Source organism: Balaenoptera ricei, chromosome 17 (assembly GCF_028023285.1).
Source record: "Balaenoptera ricei isolate mBalRic1 chromosome 17, mBalRic1.hap2, whole genome shotgun sequence".
Taxonomy (NCBI): Eukaryota; Metazoa; Chordata; class Mammalia; order Artiodactyla; family Balaenopteridae; genus Balaenoptera; species Balaenoptera ricei.
Genome location: NC_082655.1, coordinates 64,836,161 through 64,856,654, shown reverse-complemented (window position 1 = coordinate 64,856,654; position 20,494 = coordinate 64,836,161). Strand labels below are relative to the sequence as shown.

Below are 20,494 nucleotides of genomic sequence, written 5' to 3'. Positions count from 1 at the left end.
TTTTTGAAGATACGACTGAATTTGTAACTATGTGTGGTGATGGATATTTACTAAATCTGTGGTAACCATTTTGCAATATATACATGTATCAAATCATTATGTTGTATGCCTAAAACTAATACAGTGTTATATTTCAATTCTATCTCAATTAAAAAACAAACAGCTAAAAAACAAAAACAAAAACAAATGTTACAGAAAAAGGTTTTGACAAAATTCAACAACCATTATGATAAAAACTCTCCAGAAAGTAGGCATAGAGGGAACCTATCGCAACATAATAAAGGCCATGTATGACAAACCCACAGCCAACATCATTCTCAATGGTGAAAAACTGAAACCCTTTCCTCTAAGATCAGGAACAAGACAAGGTTGCCCACTCTCACGACTATTACTCAACATAGTTTTGGAAGTTTTAGCCACAGCAATCAGAGAAGAAAAAGAAATAAAAGGAATCAGAATCGGAAAAGAAGAAGTAAAACTGTCACTGTTTACAGATGACATGATACTATACATAGAGAATCCTAAAGATGCTACCAGAAAACTACTAGAGCTAATCAATGATTTTGGTAGAGTAGCAGGATACAAAATTAATGCACAGAAATCTCTTGCATTCCTATACACTAATGATGAAAAATCTGAAAGAGAAATTAAGGAAACACTCCCATTTACCATTGTAACAAAAAGAATAAAATACCTAGGAATAAACCTACCTAAGGAGACAAAAGACCTGTATGCAGAAAACTATAAGACACAGATGAAAGAAATTAAAGACGATACAAACAGATGGAGAGATATACCATGTTCTTGGACTGGAAGAATCAACATTGTGAAAATGACTCTACTACCCAAAGCAATCTACAGACTCAATGCATCCCTATCAAACTACCAATAGCATTTTTCACAAAACTAGAACAAAAAACTGTACAATTTGTATGGAAACACAAAAGATCCCAAATAGCCAAAGCAATCTTGAGAAAGAAAAACAGAGCTATAGGAATCAGGCTCCCTGACTTCAGACTATACTACAAAGCTACAGTAATCAAGACAGTATGGTACTGGCACAAAAACAGAAATATAGATCAATGGAACAGGATAGAAAGCCCAGAGATAAACCCACGCACATATGGTCACCTTAACTTTGATAAAGGAGGCAAGAGTATACAATGGAGAAAAGACAGCCTCTTCAATAAGCAGTGCTGGGAAAACTGGACAGCTACATGTAAAAGAATGAAATTAGAACACTCCCTAACACCATACACAAAAATAAACTCAAAATCTATTAAAGACCTAAATGTAAGGCCAGATACTATAAAACTCTTAGAGCAAAACACAGGCATAACACTCTATGACATAAATCACAGCAAGATCCTTTTTGACCCACCTCCCAGAGAAATGGAAATAAAAATAAAAATAAACAAACGGGACCTAATGAAACTTAAAAGCTTTTGCACAGCAAAGGAAACCATAAACAAGACCAAAAGACAACCCTCAGAATGGGAGAAAATATTTGCGAATGAAGCAACTGACAAAGGATTAATCTCCAAAATATACAAGCAGCTCATGCAGCTCAATATCAAAAAAACAAACAACCCAATCCAAAAATGGGCAGAAGACCTAAATAGACATTTCTCCAAAGAAGATATACAAATTGCCAACAAACACATGAAAAAATGCTCAACATCACTAATCATTAGAGAAATGCAAATCAAAACTACAATCAGGTATCACCTCACACCAGTCAGAATGGCCATCATCAAAAAATCTACACACAATAAATGTTGGAGAGGGTGTGGAGAAAAGGGAACCCTCTTGCACTGTTGGTGGGAATGTAAATTGATACAGCCACTATGGAGAACAGTATGGAGGTTCCTTAAAAAATTAAAAATAGGACTACCATACAACCCAGCAATCCCACTACTGGGCATATACCCTGAGAAAACCATAATTCAAAAAGAGTCATGTACCACAATGTTCATTGCAGTTCTATTTACAATAGCCAGGACATGGAAGCAACCTAAGTGTCCATCAACAGATGAATGGATAAAGAAGATGTGGCACATATATACAATGGAATATTACTCAGTCATAAAAAGAAACGAAACTGAGTTATTTGTAGTGAGGTGGATGGACCTAGAGTCTGTCATACAGAGTGAAGTAAATCAGAAAGAGAAAAACAAATACCGTAGGCTAACACATATATATGGAATCTAAGACAAAAAACAGTTCTGATGAACCTAGGGGCAGGACAGGAATAAAGACACAGACATAGAGAATGGACCTGAGGACACGGGGAGGGGGAAGGGTAAGCTGGGATGAAGTGAGAGAGTAACAATGACATATGTACACTACCAAATGTAAAACAGACAGGTAGTGGGAAGCAGCTGCATAGCACAGGGAGATCAGCTCAGTGCTTTGTGACCACCTAGAGGGGTGGGATAGGGAGGTGGGAGGGAGACACAAGAGGGAGGAGATATGGGGATATATGTATACGTATAGCTGATTCACTTTGTTACACAGCAGAAACTAACACAACACTGTAAAGCAATTATACTCCAATAAAGATGTTAAAAAAAAAAAGGTTATTTGAACTACTGGACTAGTTAGTGAAATACAAAATGTAAAGAAAAAAGATATGATTGAATTCCTTAACTATAAGATATATTTGTGTAAAATGGGAATTTTATATAATAAATGAAAAGCCAGGGGAAGAAATTTTAGTCCTATAATCATGGGATAAGTTTCAGATAGGAGAAATATTTTGAAATACAAAAATCAACAAATAAGAAAGCACTTTCCCCAAACAAACATTTTGATGTACCTTTTTAGTATCTCTCTCAGCATCCTATTTCATAAAAAGTAAACAAAAATCAAGTTATGTGTTGAATTTTGGCAGCTCCAGAACTTCCTAGAAGCTGCCAATGGCAGTGATTATACCCTCTCTTTCAAAACTCTATGGCCCTCAGCACTGTGGTTTGATAGTTGAGCAAGTGGAACAGTGAAGTTCAAAACTTATACTGAATCTATGTAATACAAAGAATGCCACAACCCTATCGCAGGTACCTCTAGGATAGTGCAGTGAGGGCTGTTATTATGCAGTGTCACTCCTAAGTGTCCCTTATATTAATACAAAGCTTTATTTGTCTTGGGAAATGGTTGCTCAAACCGAGGAAGTTTGTGCCTCTTTATGTTCTGAAGGATGCAGTCCCAAATGACACTATGCAGTGAATACTGACTTGTATATTACACTGTGAAATGCTAGAAACAGGAGGCAGCCCTGGAACTTGAGAAAAGTAATTTAGACACTGAGAAGGATGTACTCATATGCATGACAGGTTAGAAAAATTCAGTTACAAACAGATCAGTAGAGAAATTAATGGAGCTATATGATGGATTCCTGATGATAGTTACATGTATTCAGAGTATGTACATACTCCGAGGTCACATATGGAGGGCCTCAGGATGCTTTCACAAGAAATGTGCATATAAAGCCACCACCAGAGAAAGCATCCTGGGCCAAACATTCCATTTCTCTCACCAATTCTATCAAATGAATCCTACCAAATCCAAGTCATTCTAATTTTTCTTAGAAATTCAATTAATTTCCATCCTATAAATATGTATGGAGTAACCCCATACATATTTAGAAGTTACTCCTAAGTGCCAGAGCATAGACATGGAGAATACTAAGGCAAAGAAGACACCGCTCTGGACCTCACTGAAGTCACTGCCCAGTGGGGTAGACCAATATGGAAACAAATAATGGGAAAACAATTTGATAAATATAATGGTGGGATGATGTAAAAAAGTAGGTTTGGGGAAGGCTTATTGACTGGAGTGACGTGTTGGCTGGACCTGATGGATAAGACAAAGTTTCTCTTATGAGCAAGGAGAGAACGGCCCAGACAGAGGGAACAGTGCCAATAAAGACAGACGCAAGAGAGCAGGAGACGTGGTAATTCAACACGGCCAGGCTATAAAGCATGTGTACAAGTTAGGCACAGGGTGAATAGTCAAGGATAAAACTGGAGACATAGGCAGGGACTGAGTCATAATGCCCTTGGATTTCATCCTGTCCAACACACATGTGGCTACTGAGCACCTGAAATGTGGCTAGTACAAAATGAGATGTATAAAAAAACACAAAATATCTCAATAATTTAAAAAGTTGATTATAGTTTGAAATGATACTTTAGATATATTGGGCTAAATAAAGTATATTATTAAGATTAAACTTAACAGTTTCTTTTTAGGTTTTAAATGGGTCTACTAGAAAACTTTAAATTACTTATGTGGTATTTTATCCCTCCTGTAGGAGTCCTTGCGGTTGATTCCTCAATAACCCTTTCACCCCAAGCATTTAAACTAGTAGTGATCTCTTTTCTCTTGCCAGTGACTAGTTTAGACATGGGCATGTCACCGACCCAATGCAGGCCTGAGCTACGAAGGAAAGATAGCTTGGGGGAGTTCCAGATACAGATGTCTTTGCCCCTAAAAGGAGAAAGAAGAAGATCAGATCTCATGTTTTCTTTTGGATGTGGCTATGTGGCCAGTGACACAGAGGACTACTGTGGCCATCTTTCCATGACACAGAGGATAAAGCAGAGGATGGCAGAGTTAAGAAATGAAATAACCCAATTCCCTGTTGACATCACTGAGCTGCTTTATCAACCAACCTTGGAGTTCACCCTTCCTCTGAACTTCCTGTTATGTGAGATAACAAGATTCCTTATTATTTAAGCCAAAATGAGTCAGTTTTTCTGTTACTTGTAGCCAAAAGCATCCTAGCTGATACAATCCATTAGACTAAAGGACAAGGTAGTAGATGTATTATCATTTAAGACCTTCTAGCACTACAAAAGTTCTGTACATAGTCTACAATCAATCAATATACTATTACTATGATGGTATATACTTAGATAATATGAGAGAAGGCTTTTTCTCTTTTAGTTTTAAATCACTATACAACTGGAAGACATTATGACACAATTACTCAGGCAAAGAGACTTGTAATTAATCAGAAAAAGAACTATGAGAATTTAATTAATCAAAAGTAGAAGAGAATACCCATAAGATTTGTAAATTGTTACACTTAATGGTTGCTCTTTGATTGAGAGGTCTGCCTTGAATTCTAGTCAAAGCACACAGGTTGATTGATGTTACTAATCTGGACATAAACCCTTAAAGGCAATGTAGCAGATGAAGCAAATAATCAAATGATACAGCTTCTACCTCATAGAGTTATCATGAGAATTAAGCAAAATAATGTATGTCGAGCCTAGCACAATATATAGTAGTACGTGGTAAACACATTATACATAAATCTGGTTTTTGTTCAAACTAGTAGTTACCAATGGGGAGGGGGAAGGGAGGAGAGGCAAGATGGAGGCAGAGGATAAAGAGGTACAAACTACTATGCATAAAATAAATAAGCTACAAGGATATATCATACATGACAGGGAGTATAGCCAATGTTTTTATAAAAACTATAAATGGAGTATAACCTTTAAAAATTGTGAATCACTATGTTGTGTACCTGAAACCTGTATAATATTGTAAGTCAACTATACCTCAATAATTAAAAAAAAGAAAAGAAATTTGGTTCTTGTTTCTTTTCTCTTGTAAAACTGTTGATTTTTCAAATTCTAAGTAATGTGTCAAGCATGCATTGCCAGTTACTCTATACAATAAATAACCTCACTTTGTGATGCCTAGGGTCAGATTACAGCAAATACTAATAGACATGTTACACTTCACTGACTAGTTAGTACTTGATTAGGTGGTTGATTTATTAGTTCATTCTTTTATTTATACGAAGCAGGTGAGTTCCAGAGCTAACCTGAACCAAATAAGGTAGGGAGTGATAACACTATTAACCAGGAATTAAGCTACAGTATTTTGACTAACCTATGCCTGCTTACCTAGTATTTGTGAAATGGTGAGATTAATAATTCAGTCTGAATGAAGATGAATAAAAAGAAAATATAAAGACAAGGAAGGAAGTTTATGATTGAGGCTGTACCAGAAGGTGACTGATGTAATTAAAAGAGACAGAGAGGGAGAGGTACTCAGTAACATTTAAGAATGATGAAGAAAAAAAAAAGAATTATGAAGAAAGATGTATTGATAGAAAGGGTATCGGGCCAGGAGAGAGTACAGATAGTATCTGCTGAGTTATACCAAGAAAGCATATTCTAAAATCCTTTCTGCAGTATTACAAACAATTTTGCTTTACTAATATACACTACACAATATAAATTTAATTTCCAAATAGGATATACTGAAAAATACTCAGCAAAACCCTCACTAGCTCAATCTTAACAAATAAGTGTGCTTTTTTAAATTCAATTTATGAATAAGGATGATGGCTCTTCATTGAAACCACCATATGATCTATAAATTTTAAACTTTGCAAGATGATTGGCTCAGCAGGCTATAAGAAGTTATTTATCTAGCTTATTACAAGGACTGTCAGTCAGTTATCTTTGGATGCTCTAGAATCTAGTGCAGGATTCCCACATAGTTGTTCAGTTAACAAATGTTTCTAAAAATGTCAACATCTATAAATTTAAACTATATTTATATTCTGGACAATTAAACATTCTAAACTAATGTGAATTTATAATATCACATTTATTGTGATGAATAAGGCAAACACATGGAGAACATTCTCACCCAAACACGTGGGGACCTCCAGGCAGACACCGCCCTGAATGACTGCCCACTGCTTGGATGAGAATTCAGAGTTCCCAAACAGGAAACACTGGCCGACAGACCCTTTCCCTAAAGTCAGACAGTGGCAGGCTGAGACCAGTTTTTGGAGACAAATAATTATTCTAGGAGGTCTGAAGCAAGCCTTAACTAGCCACTGGTATTCGAAGGAGCTCTAAACCAGGCTATTAGTTTAATAGAGTGTGTTTCCAAGGTGGACCCAACACATAGAGAATACAGGAAAGGGGACGCCATCCTTCCACATTTCCTTGGGATCAATACCACATGAGTAACTGATAAAAGAATGAGTTTGGCTTTTTTTAAAGTTAGGCTTATTGAGGTATAATCTGCAAACAGTACACTTTACCCCTTTTAGTGTACAGTTCTGTGAGTTTGATAAATGCATACAGTTGTGTTTCTACCACCACAATCAAGATATAGTACATTTCCATCATCCCCCAAAATTCTGTCCTGACAATTTAGGGTCAATCTCTCCCCATCCCCTGGCAACCACCCATCTGTCTATATAGTTTTGCCTTTTCCAGAAGGTCACACACATCAAACCTACCGTAGTCTTTTGAGTCTGGTTTCTTTCATCCATTACAATGTAACTGGCAACAAGGCCAGTGAGACTGGGACGGAGTGAAAAGGAGAATGGCAGGAATTGAAATTGGAGAGGCAGAGGGGCCAAACCACACAGGAACTTGTATGCCGTAACAAAAGTTTTGGATTTATAACAGGTGTGATGAGAAGCCACTGGAAGTTTTCTAAGTCTCTGAGTAATGTGACTGAATGATTATCTTAAAAATAATTTTGGCTACTGGCTGGCAGACAGCCCATAGTGAAATGAAAATAGACAAACAGGAAGCCAGTTTAGAGACTACTGCAGTGGTCTGGGTTAAAGCGCTAGTGACTTAAAGTAGAATGGTAACCCTGGAGGTGGTGAAAAGTGGTCAGATCAGAGACGTAATTTAGAGGAAGAGATGCTAGGACCAGATGTGGCACGTGAAGGGGAGAGAGGAGGCAAAGATGCTTCAAGGGGCTTGGCCCCAGCAACAAGGCAGATGGTCGTTTACCAGGAGGGATGAAAGAACAGGGAGATAAAGGATAAAAGGAGGGAAAAGCAGGTTTGGGAGGGGGGAAGGGAGAATTAAGAGCTCCATACATTTCGACATCACCAGCATATAGATACTGAATCTCTTCCCTGACCATTTTGCTTATCTATATTGACCTTGATAGAGAAATTTCACTTAATGGCCCCTGTCCTGTTACTCTTAATACAGTGAGGGAATGCACTGGTAATACGTTCAGTCTCCACTTCACTGGGTTCCTAGCGTTAAACATATTTTAAATTAAGAAGCTGTAAACTCTATTCAGTACTCTGTAATGACCCATATGGGAATAGAATCTGAAAAAGACGGGATATACGCCTATGTATAACTGATTCACTTTGCTGTACATCTGAAACTAACACAACGCTGTAAATCAACTATACTCCAATAAAAATTAATTTTAAAAAATTAAAAAATATCACAGTGAGGGAAGACTGTACTAACACTTGGTGATGCCAACAATGTCAACCTAAAATAAACATTTGGAGCTCCAACACCAAAAAAAGAAGATAAGCTGTAAACGTTCAAGCCTAGAGAGTTCTTCCATTGCTCACCTCCATTTTCTGTACAGATAAGAACAACCTGAGTTTCACAGGAAGGATTGCCTCTAAATTTTACATATCCTTTTTTTTTTTCAGAATACTTATTCTCTTGTTCAACTGCAGTGGCTCAAATAATGTCTTTTAAATAACAGTAATTTTTCTTGCTTTAAAGTGCTTTCCTGTTTTCTAGTATTTACAAATTAACAGGTGAGAAAGCATTCAGTGGCCCATCTTTTCCACCTTATGAGGTCAAGTTTATGCTTTTGGTATGGTGAAGGAGTAACTCTTGCTTAGACAGACCCTCAGTTTTTCTACATTTTCAACACAATGTAGAAAAGCCAGAGGATGTGGAGTAGAGGTTTACTTTGTGTCTGCTCTCCTCAGGGAACCCAATGATCCAAGCACAAGGGAGGTGCATGGATTACACCACCACCCCCGCTTTGCACCTCTTGAGGCCACCAAAGTAGAGTGTTTGATATACAGGATGGTCGTTCTAGTCATGGCTCCATTCATCCGTCCATCTATCCATCCACCCATTTGACCATTATCGACACATATCCTGGAAGTCTCTTTTTTTCATCTTAAAATTTCATGCAAATTTGTCATCTATAATGCAGTTGTAACTACTTTATATAAAAATGTCTTTATTTACTTACCATTGAGTAATTGACACTCCAGATAGATGCAGAATAAGACCATTTTGTACAGTTGTGCAGGTTGTGCACTGCACAACTCGATGGGGAGGGCATTCACACCGTAGTGACTGGATTTATCTATTATGACAATTTTCTGTTGGATAGCAGTAAAATGTTTTGAGGAAGAGGTACCTTTTTTCTAATTTGTTAAAGCACCATATGGGCTAACTGTAGCCCTGGACTTTTGAGTGCCTTGGCATATGGCCTGGGCACAAGGCTGAACAGTCTCATTATTTTACTCATGAAGAAGCCAAGTTCCAAGAGGTGAAGAGACAAGGTCCCACAGCTAGTTCCTGGCAACTCTGGGTTCGATCCCAGTCTCCATTCCCAGTCCAGTGCTCTTTCATAACAATAAACTACCTCCGCTAACAGTGAGTTGCTCTTCTCAGGTGTGTGGGTTTCTGAGAATGCTTTCATTGCTTTGCCTAAGGAGAGACCTTTGCAGGATGGCTATCTCATGCCGCTCTTGCCATTTGTTTCTGCCATGAGTGGATACAGAGTTAGATACAGCAGCAGCTAGACTTCTTGCCAATTATTCAAAGGTGCTGGAGTGTAAGCTCCATGGGAGCAGGAACCATGCCTAACATTCTTACCATGTCCTCAGCACCTGGCATATAGCTCATTTATAGTTTTATACAGGGAAACGTAATACTTTCTGTTAGCTAGTTTAGCCCCTGTCCCTCAGAGCCCTGCTGTACTCTCTTCTGCAGCTGGAGCACACATCAGTGCAAAACCCTGAGAAGCACTGGAGAGACGTCTAAGCTGCTTCCCAGATCGACATGCTATTAACTGTTTATTACTGGTTGGGCTCATTCAACCAAGAGCAGGAAGATCCGTTATAGAATCATAAAATGGTAGCACTGGAATGAATCTTGCAGGTCAATTAACTCAACTCCCTCACGTAGCATCCTAGGAAACAGAGTCCCAAAGAGATGATAGAATCCACCCAGGTAGCTGTCTGTAGTAGCTTACATATGCTGTGGTTACTTCCTAAAACTCAGATGTTTTGACCAATTAGTTGTTCTTTCCGGAACACCACAATACCTTGCCACCAATCAAATGATGATTGGAAACCCATGATGTCAGGGACATCATGAACTAGAGAGGTATGCCCTTAAGACTGTTTTCCTGTTTGGGCTGGACAATAAACTATGTATTTGAGAAGTTACACTATTATGCTCTTTTATTCTCTCCATGCAAGGGCACTATTCAGATAGAAAGAAAAAGAGAATCAGGCAAGACTATTAGGAATTCTCAAATTTACTGGGAAAAGGATATGAAAGTGGGTTATGATTGTTCTGTATGTAAATGGTTAATTTAAAAAGCACAGCTGGTTAGTCATACAGTAAACTGTGTATGTCTATTAATTTTGACTCCAAACTAGAAATTCTATGACCTAGGTCATTAGTTTAGTCTAATCTGATGATTATTTTAATTGAAAATATGTATTATAAACAGGATGTATTCTCAAGCTGTTATCTAAACAACCAAAGGAATTTGTTTATTAAGAAAATATACTCTTCGGATTTTTAGCTTTATTTCAGACATAAAACTTTAAAAGTAAAAACAACACTGGAACTTCATTTTAATAATATCCCAAGTTATAGGAGTAAATTGATGGCAAGGTTATTTTACATATATTCCGTAACACTAAACTCTCTTCAACAGCACTAAAGGAATATATCATAGTGAGACTCCAGTGTTATCTACACTGTTTTGCTGACCCTTCTTTCCATATATAATTACTAAAAATAAAAATAACATAGGGCAATTACTTCTTCCTTATAAGAGAATTCTATATTTAAATTAATAATGAACCACAAACTAGAAGTCTAAACTAATTTAAATCTCCTAACGTATCGGTTTCCCAACACACACACACACACAAAATCTTGATTTCTCAGAAGTCTAGCAAATGGCCCTAGTGGCTAACGTATTAGGGAAAGCAAAGCTATACGTGTGCACATAGCTTCCATTCTGATGGTCTCTGATTTCTTAGCTGGGCCATAGTGCAGCAAAATGGCAGTGGCATATTATACCTGGTCATGGCTGGCTTCAGTGGAGCTTCCAATAGCATGGAAAGTCATCTGCACAGGGGCTAATGTCAGACAGGTCACACACTCTTTGCCACTTTGTCTATCACAGTAGTGAACCTATAACAGAACACACGCAGATCTGCTGAACACCACTTGTAAGAGGGAGCCAGATGCAACAGGTCCTTTTCAAAGGTTCTAGCTTTCAAGAAAAAATTCAAATAATTTATGTAGAACACAATTCAAATATTTAAAACCTTATTGGGACTCGAAGATCTATGGAAAATCTATTAATTCCGTTTTAAGTACTTGCGTAGTTTTAAGAGAGTTTAGGAAAATGCTTTGCAGAGTGCTCTACATTAGCATAGCCAGTAGAAAAACTCACAACTAAATGTCACACCCATCTTTTTTGTCCAACTTTTCATAATGTATAAAGGACTCCAGGGTAAGCACAAGTCAAGTTCATTTGAGTCTAATGAAACTTTGTCAACCTGAATTTTCCTCATCTTTGACTCTGTGTGTGTGTGATTGCCACCTGATTGGTAGTGACATTCTTCTATTCTACACTATAGTCCCTATAAAATCACTGTTAAATACACATACACACACACACACACACACATATATCTCACTACCTCATGCTCTGCTTGAAATTTTGACAGTATAATCAAATTGAATTAAACTGAAATGATTTGAAATGTGCAGATCAAAATAAAGTTACTATAATATCATTTTTCTTTTAGTTACATACAACCAACCATTATTAAAACCACGTGTAAGACCCTCTATCAGACGTAGGGTATGGGGGCGGGTGGTGGGGGAAGTGTGAGTGCATCTGCCCACTGGGAAAATTTCCATCCTTCCATTTATCTACTTTCAAAAAAGTTCTTTCAAGCAGTGTTTAATTCTAAGCTAATAAAGTAAAAATAGTGTTGCTTTTGTAATAAATTAATAAAAATATGCCTATAGATGTACATATATACATATAATATGGATCTGACAGAAAACGACGATATAAATCCTAGTCTAATGGTTTAATAATTCAACATTTTTAAACCAGTAAGGTTGTTAAGATTGGCCATCAGTGTCCGTGAAGGTGGGGAAACTTCCTGGAATCTATAAAAAGTAGTTTAGAGTTCAAATCAAGCCAACATACAAAGCTCTGTTTCCAAAGTACTTTAAAGATTTTGTTATAAAAATATGTTTTCCAAATTAACTTTGGGGAAAAAGATTTGACAACAGTTTGAATTCACTGTACCCCCTGAGCAAATTAAAAGGTCACGGTGTGTATGAGTTCAAGAATGTGGACCTGTTGTTCACTATGCAGCAGTGAAATATGATGGGGGAAAATGAAACTTAACACATAACAGGTTTATGCAAAAGCCAATCAATGGTGACGCTATAATAGATACAGTTCACAACCATTTATGGTACAGTTAAAATATTATGTCTGATGTAGTGCTATCATAAAACGTGCATTTTAAAATAAAATATAATCACCCTTTGACATCAATTGAAAGTCTGTATGAAAGACACGACACTCTCCTAAATATCCAAATTGATAGTGAACACACTCATATATCAGCCAACTTACTGCAGCTTTAGTTTTTCTTCTAGAGAAATGAAAATTAGGAAGGACAAAAATAGCACAAGACAATTCCAGTCAAAAAATAAATTTCAAACTTCATTTCCATCAGTGGCTTGGATACTGTGACTGAAAGAGTTGACTTTTCTCCTAATTCACTGTGAGCCTGCAATACCCTATAAAATATTATATATCCTGCAGGCATTAAATATTAGTGTACATGTAGAACTCATACATACAAGATAGATACAAAGGTGCAAGTTTCCACACAGCTCCAAAGAAAATGTCACAGCACCCAGTAAATGTGACAGAGATTGCTAACTGTCCTCCAGTATTTTTCCACAGTAATTCTTAGCTGGGCACAGAATAAAGATATTTCCCAGGCTCCCTTGTAGCTCTGATTAGTCATACGACTGAGTAGAATGTAGATGAAAATTCTGCGGTAGCTTTCTGGAAACATTTAAGAGATTTCAGGTGTGTGCTTTTTGCTCTCCTTCACCTGTTTCGCTGCTTGGAAATGTGGACATGACCATCCTCGACCATGAGGACAAGGGCCGAAATTTAGAGATGGTAGAGTGGTGAGTTGGAGGGAACGTGGGTTCCTGAAGAGTTCATGGGACAGAACCATGACACTGGCCCTAGACTGCAAGCTTATGGACCTTTATGTGAGAGAAGAATATACATCTATTTTGTTTAAGTCGCTGGGCTTTTTCTTACTCACAGAAGAACCTGATCCCACTGAGATTTTTCCTATTGCTCCAAAACTGACACCAGGACCCACAGCCAACAACAAAAGGATCTCTAGAGAGCTGCTGACATTTAGGGCCAGGTCTTATTCTCTCTTCCCACCTACTTGTTCATAGTCAGCAGAACTGGTCCAACCATAAAGAATACAAAGAGGCACTAGGAAAAGGCAGGTGAGTGGGAGGGGATCATTTGGCTGTCGGCCTTATGAGGAATACAGTATTTCCTGTGAGTGGGGCAGCTCTAAGAAAATAGCTGACAGAGATGAGGAGTACCTATATGAAAGGGAGACAAATTCCGTCCCCTGGCAGTAGGTTTGCTGAGAATTGAACCTACAGGTCCCCACTGAAAAGAAATCTTGATCGAGTCTGATGTATGTCCCTAGCCATTTGGAAGCAGATGAAAATATAGAGACTGAGTTTGGAGATATCTGAGAGCTTGTTGAAGGAGCCCTAGGCACATAGTATCCCTGAAAACAAAAAAGGATGAAGGAAGATGCTCACGTAGATCCCCATGGCCCTTGGAGGGAATGAAAAAGTGTCTCAGCAGAAGCCAAGGGGCTACTCAGGCCAAGCAAAGTGACACCTACCAACAGCGGGGCCAGGGGCATGCACCACTGGTAAAGCCCGAAGGAAACATGGCTGCCCTTCAGGGACAGAGGGAACTGGGAGAAACTAGGCACTGCTTCAAGAAAATCATCAACAATAACTACAGGCGGAGTATAAACTTTAGAAATTGTGAATCACTCTATTGCACACCTGCAACTTACATAATATTGCACAGCAACTATACTTCAATAAAGAAAAATGAAGAAAAAAAAAGATGAACATCAGCTATGTGGAAGCCAGCAATGGATGAAACCAGGCTAAGGGCGGCACCCTCCCCTCCCCTAGTCCCCCTCTCAGGCTTCCAACATCAGAGGAGTAACTAGGCCATGAAACAGAGGTAGAGTGTGGAGGAAAATGTCTCAGAAGCAGATCAAGCTCCTACCCCACTAAGCACAAATATTCAAAGGTGCTGGAGTGAGAGGATAACAAAAAGAAAATCCCTGTATACCCTCCTTCCCCTACGTGTCTTGAGCCAAAACAACTGGCTGGCAATGGGGGCACATGAGCTTGGAGTTTTACGGTGAACTGGACTAGATTTTTTAAAACTGAAGGTAACTAGAAAACTATGGGATTTGCCAAAGATATAAAGAAACATGAATGGGAGATTTGACAGAGCACGGGGGAAAGTGGCGACTAGAGAAACAGTCATTCCATGTTCATCCCCCCACTGCACTGAAACTGTACCCCCCAAACAGATAAAAATATGTAAAAAATATAGGAAACTACTGTTTGAGGACACAATTTCAAATTAAACAAAAATTAATAATATATAGGTAAAAAGCCTTAAGAAAGGATCATACTTTACACAATCAATCCCTCATAAAAACAAGTTTGATATGGCTCCTCATTTATTTTCTTCTTGGACATAAAAACATTAGAGTTCATAAAATTGTGAATGTCAAAAAAAGAAATGCGTGAATGACATTTTAAAATTCATCCTTCTAAATCGAGAAATGCTTCCTATGATTCAAAGCATCAGCAGAAGCCAGGAATCTTAGAACTCTAGGCTAAAACCATTAGGGTAATAAAACTCCATTACATTCTATAAAGCACAAATCTTCAGGATTGACGGGTGAACTATTTCTGCTACAACAAAGCAGTGTTTCTACAAATATGGCCCTAAAATTTCCAATATACAATGTCATGGACCTTGATTTTGATGAAAGAAAAATGAATAATTTTAGAAGATTACAAAAGTCATCTCCTATGTTGACTTTAAGATTTATTGTTTATGAATCATATCATTTTGCTATCTTTCATACTCTAAAATGTAAGCAACTAAACTTGATTTTGTATACTGTTGCAGCACTTGCTCCGGATTTAAAACACCATCAACCAGAGCAAATTGACATTTCATTTCTTTCTCAGGAACTTACAAAAATTATTCCACTGAAAGATGGGTCAGAAATTTCAATATATGTAAATTAAATAACAGGGCTTCCTTTGAAATTTGCAAATCTATAATAATTTTTATTTTAAAATAAGTTCCCTAGTTTGATTTGTAATCACATAAACCCAGATGAGATGCTATAATTGCACATTCTGATCATGATTTTGCCTGTCTAGAGATTTCTTCTTCTTGAAGGGAGAGATACAAATCACTTCAGCTATTCAGATAACTTAAAAATAAAGAATTCAAAGCTCACTCAATTTGCGATGTTTTGTTTAAATGGCAAATCTTGACTTGATCTGAATAAATAATCCCATTCCTTAAAAAAAAAGAAAGGAAATAAAGAAAAATGCTATAAGCTTTAAAATAATTTACATGAAAAGCTACATGTGTGAATTTTTTTCATGCCCATCTGAAAACATGAGGGGGCCATTCAAATGAAAATTTAAATTTCCTTCCCCCTACCTCCAAAAACAGTTGAATCAAATTGTTTCCTGCAGGGCTGTGAAATTCCCTGATGTTGCAGGACTACTAAGTATTTTACTAATCTCATCAGGGAACTGGTTAACTGCTTGTCTGTTAGATGTTTTTAACGGTCACCCCCTGTGGGACAAAAATGAAGAGGGTGTGAAAAAGATCCATGTTTAAAGAAAGCTCCTCATTAGATCCTTAAGGAAAGATAAAGGCCTGTACATTCACATGTGAGAACACAATCACTGTATCAAGAAAACATGCCTGATTAGCACACCTCAGGTTCAGGGGTTTACTCCACAGCAGCAGGCAGGGATCACATTGTAGCTATTGCATAGAAGCCCTGCAAAGAGGGGTAAGGACAGCACGGAGCTAAAGGGCAACAGTTTAGTACTAGATCTTACGATACTCAAAACATGCTTGATTCTTGCAGAGCCTGCACACTAGCTATACAAAAGACCTAAATCTTTATTAACATGAAAATCAGCGTATTCTTGGCAAAAGCACAAAACAATACTGCTTGACAAATATTACACTAGTAAGTAGGGTAAACTGGTATTAAACATTTCTTAACTACTTTTTTAGATGACTTGAGAACGTGTAAACCATCTTACTCATTTGGGTTAACTACGGGCAACAGTACAAATCTATGTTATTATCTATTGATAATTATCGAATTAGTTTTTAAGTAATAAATAAAAATAAATAAATAAAAAATAAAAGGCATTTCTCCATGAAAAGCACTTAGAACACTGCCTGGCTTATGGTTAGCATTAAAGTAAATATTAGTCTTATTATTAGAATAACACATCCCATAATAATACAATAAAAGATATGACATGATGTCTAATTATGAAGAATAATATTACATTAGGATAATGTCACTGACTTTCCCTAAAGCTTCTTTCCCCAATCCTTTTCATAACTAAAGGCAAGTCCTTTGTAACTAAAATGTAAACATATATTTAACATGCTCAGTCATGTATTGAGTGTTTTAACTGTATGAGTAATCTGTTTTACTCTGCATGCAATATGCTTGTCACATTAATGCCTCTAAACGGACAAGTGAATGAATGAAATCACATTATACAGACAGAGACTCAACTTGTAATTATCTTTTCTCTCTTTTGGAAATTCCATGCTCAGGAAAAGCTTTGAAAATTACATGCCTATATTTGCTGTACAAAATCTACCAGTGATATACTGATTTATTTCTAGTATAAGTAACAGATAAAAACTGTCTAACAAATCCAACAACAGATGTGCTGCCAGGATTGTTAAGGAAGATAACTGCATTCTAACTTTAAGTGATGAGTTTGTACATGGCACAGATCCTAAATTTTTGTTCACTGCTTTTCTGTTTCCATTGACTATGCCAGTGAAGGTCTAAGGAGACAGCTAATTAAGATGTAAATTATATATATACACACACACACAAATATAGTTATTTTAGTTTTACACTTCCAGCAAAAGAAAACACTAGGTGATTTTTAAGTCGATTAAACATCTACCAGAAAAAAAGCCTCCCTCTTTTATATAGTATGTACTCATGCTTTGATACACTCACACACATCCATTTACAAACTGCATTAAAATCTACAGGCTTGGGACTTCCTTGGTGGTCCAGTGGTTAAGAATCCGCCTTCTAATGCAGGGACATGGGTTCGATCCCTGATTGGGGAACTAAGATCCTACATGCCACGGGGCAACTAAGCTCACGCCCTGCAACTACTGAGCGCACAAGCGAGTCACAACTACAGAGTCCATGTGCTCTGGAGCCGGCATGCCACAACTAGAGAGAAGCCCGTGCACTGCAACGAAAGATCCTTCACGCAGCACTGAAGATCCCATGTGCCGCAACTAAGACCCGACACACCCAAAACTAAAATAAATAAATAAATAAATATTTTTTTAAAAAAATCATTAAAATCTACAGGCTTTGCAAATAAATAACTTTTTTTTTCCTGTTGGAACGTGTCTTTTTTTTTTAACATCTTTATTGGAGTATAATTGCTTTACAATGGTGTGTTAGTTTCTGCTTTATAACAAAGTGAATCAGTTATACATATACATATATCCCCATATCTCCTCCTCCTTGTGTCTCCCTCCCATCCTCCCTACCCACCCCTCTAGGTGGTCACAAAGCACCGAGCTGATCTCCCTGTGCTATGCAGCTGCTTCCCACTAGCTATCTATTTTATATTTGGTAGTGTATATATGTCCATGCCACTCTCTCACTTCGTCCCAGCTTACCCTTCCCCCACCCCGTGTCCTCAAGTCCATTCTCTAGTAGGTCTGCATCTTTATTCCTGTCCTGCCCCTAGGTTTTTCAGGACTGTTTTTTTTTTTTTTTTAGATTCCATATATATATGTGTTAGCGTATGGTATTTGTTTTTCTCTTTCTGACTTACTTCACTCTGTATGACAGTCTCTAGGTCCATCCACCTCGCTACAAGTAATTCAATTTCATTTCTTTTTATGGCTGAGTAATATTCCATTGTATATATGTGCCACATCTTCTTTATCTATTCATCTGTTGATGGACACTTAGGTTGCTTCCATGTCCTGGCTATTATAAATAGAGCTGCAGTGAACATTGTGGTACATGACTCTTTTTGTCTTATTTATCCTGGACTGGGTGCTAGAATAGTTAGCACCCTGGAAATGTCAGTGGGTATAGGAACAAAAGCCGCAAGAAAGCCTGCTCTCTCTAACCAAAGGGTCAGAAAAGGAATAACGTAAGCAAGAGAGAAAATGTTTAGACAAAAACTGCCCTCCTCCAGTCAAACACCATTAAAAAGTGGCACACCTCCGCATCCTCACCCCCATCAGCAAACGTCAACTGGGGAGCCTAGACTTCCACTCTTGCCAGACTGGAATAAGGTAACCCAATTCCCCTACTAAGGTGATGACATGACACAGAAGGCTGAATGAGGAGTCAAGACTTTCATGCCTGCTGGATTCCCAGGCTTTTCAACTTTATCCGGTGATGTTAGGCACCCTACCCCTTCTCACTGGAGTGGTATCAGGAGGGGCATGGTGGAGGGTCAGGACTTCCACACCATCCATCTGTAACAAGTCCCCTTCCTCCCACCAGGTTGTCAACAGAGGCTAAGTGGGGAAAATGAACTTCTACCCATGCCTGGTAGTAAAAAGGCAGCACTCCAATACCCAACTTGGCATACTGCCAGAGGAGGCTTACTGAAACAGAAGATTTAAATAAGACACAGAGACTTATTATACCCATAATGTCCAAGATTCAACAGAAAATCATTCATTATATCAAGAACCAGAATAATCTCAACTTGAATGAGAAAAGACAATCATGAGATGCCAACACCAAGACAGCATAGTTGTTATACTTATCTGACAAGTGTTTTAAAGCAGCTATCATAAAAATGCTTCAAAAAGCAATGACACACATACCTGAAACAAATGAAAAAAAAGTATAATCTCACCAAAGAAACAGAGATATAAGAAGAACAAAACAGAAGTTTTAGAACCTAAAAACCAAAATTAACTCAATGGATGGGCTTAACAACAGAATGGAGAGAACAGAGGAAAGAATCAGTGAACTTGAAGATAGAAAAATAGAAATTCCCCAATCTGGACAAGAGAGAAAACAGACTGAGGAAAAATGAACAGAGTCTCAAAAAGATGTGGGACCACAGCAAAAGATCTAATATTTGCATCATCAGAGTCCCAGAAGGAGAAGAGATAGTGATTGCAGCTAAAAAAGAATTTGAAGAAATAATGGCTGAAAATTTACCAAATTTGGGTAAAAGATATAATACGCCTACAGCTTCAAGAAGGTGAACAAACTCCAAATGTGATAAACACAGAGAAACCCATGCCAAGACACATCATAATCAAACTTTTAAAATTTAAACTGCTATCCTGGAAGCAGTGACCTATAGAGGTAAAACAATTTGACAGTAGTTTCTCAACAGAAACCATGGAGGCCAGAGGAATTGGAACAACATTTTTTAAGCACTAAAAAAACTGTCAACCCATCATTTTATATCCAGCAAATATATCCTTAAACAATGAAAGGGAATGTAAAACATTCTCAAGTGAATGGAAACTGAGAGTATGTTACCAGCTTACCTACCCTAAAAGAATGGCTAAAGTAAGTTTTTGAAACAGAAGGGAAATGATAAAAGCAGGAATCTTGGAACTCCACTGGGAAGAAAGAAAGAACACAGAAAGTAGTAAAAATGTTGGTAAACACAATAGACTTTCTTTTCTTGAATTTTCTAAATTATGTTTGATATTTGAAGCTAAAATTATAACACTGTCTGATGTGGTTCTTATATATGTAGAGGAATTATTTAAGACAATTATAAACTGAGCATATAAGGCACTGAGAAGGGCACATCACTTCTGTGATATTCTTACCAAAATGCACAACCTCAATCAAATAATGAGAAAACATCAGAAAAACCCAAATTCAAGAACAGTCTACAAAATAAGTAACCAATATTATTCAAAATTGTCAAAATCATGAAAGACTAAAGAACTGTTATTGATTGGAAGAGACTTAAGAAGCATCACAACTAAATGCAGTGTGGGATCCTAGACTGGATCCTGGACCAGAAAAATGGCA

The 20,494-nt window shown here is 37.5% G+C and overlaps 1 protein-coding gene across 15 annotated transcripts in view; it reads right to left on the bottom strand.

Moving 5' to 3' along the window:
* The window catches only part of STAU2 (staufen double-stranded RNA binding protein 2), a 318,701-nt gene that overhangs the window by 101,462 nt on the left and 196,745 nt on the right, over positions 1 to 20,494 (bottom strand). For 13 of the 15 annotated variants that reach the window (XM_059901309.1, XM_059901320.1, XM_059901308.1 and 10 more), the window contains one exon: positions 11,097 to 11,210. The exons of the other annotated variants lie outside the window; for them this stretch is intronic. In XM_059901309.1, the coding sequence (XP_059757292.1) occupies positions 11,097 to 11,210 (114 nt within the window). The remainder of the gene's footprint in view (positions 1 to 11,096; positions 11,211 to 20,494) is intronic. 15 annotated transcript variants of the gene reach the window in all.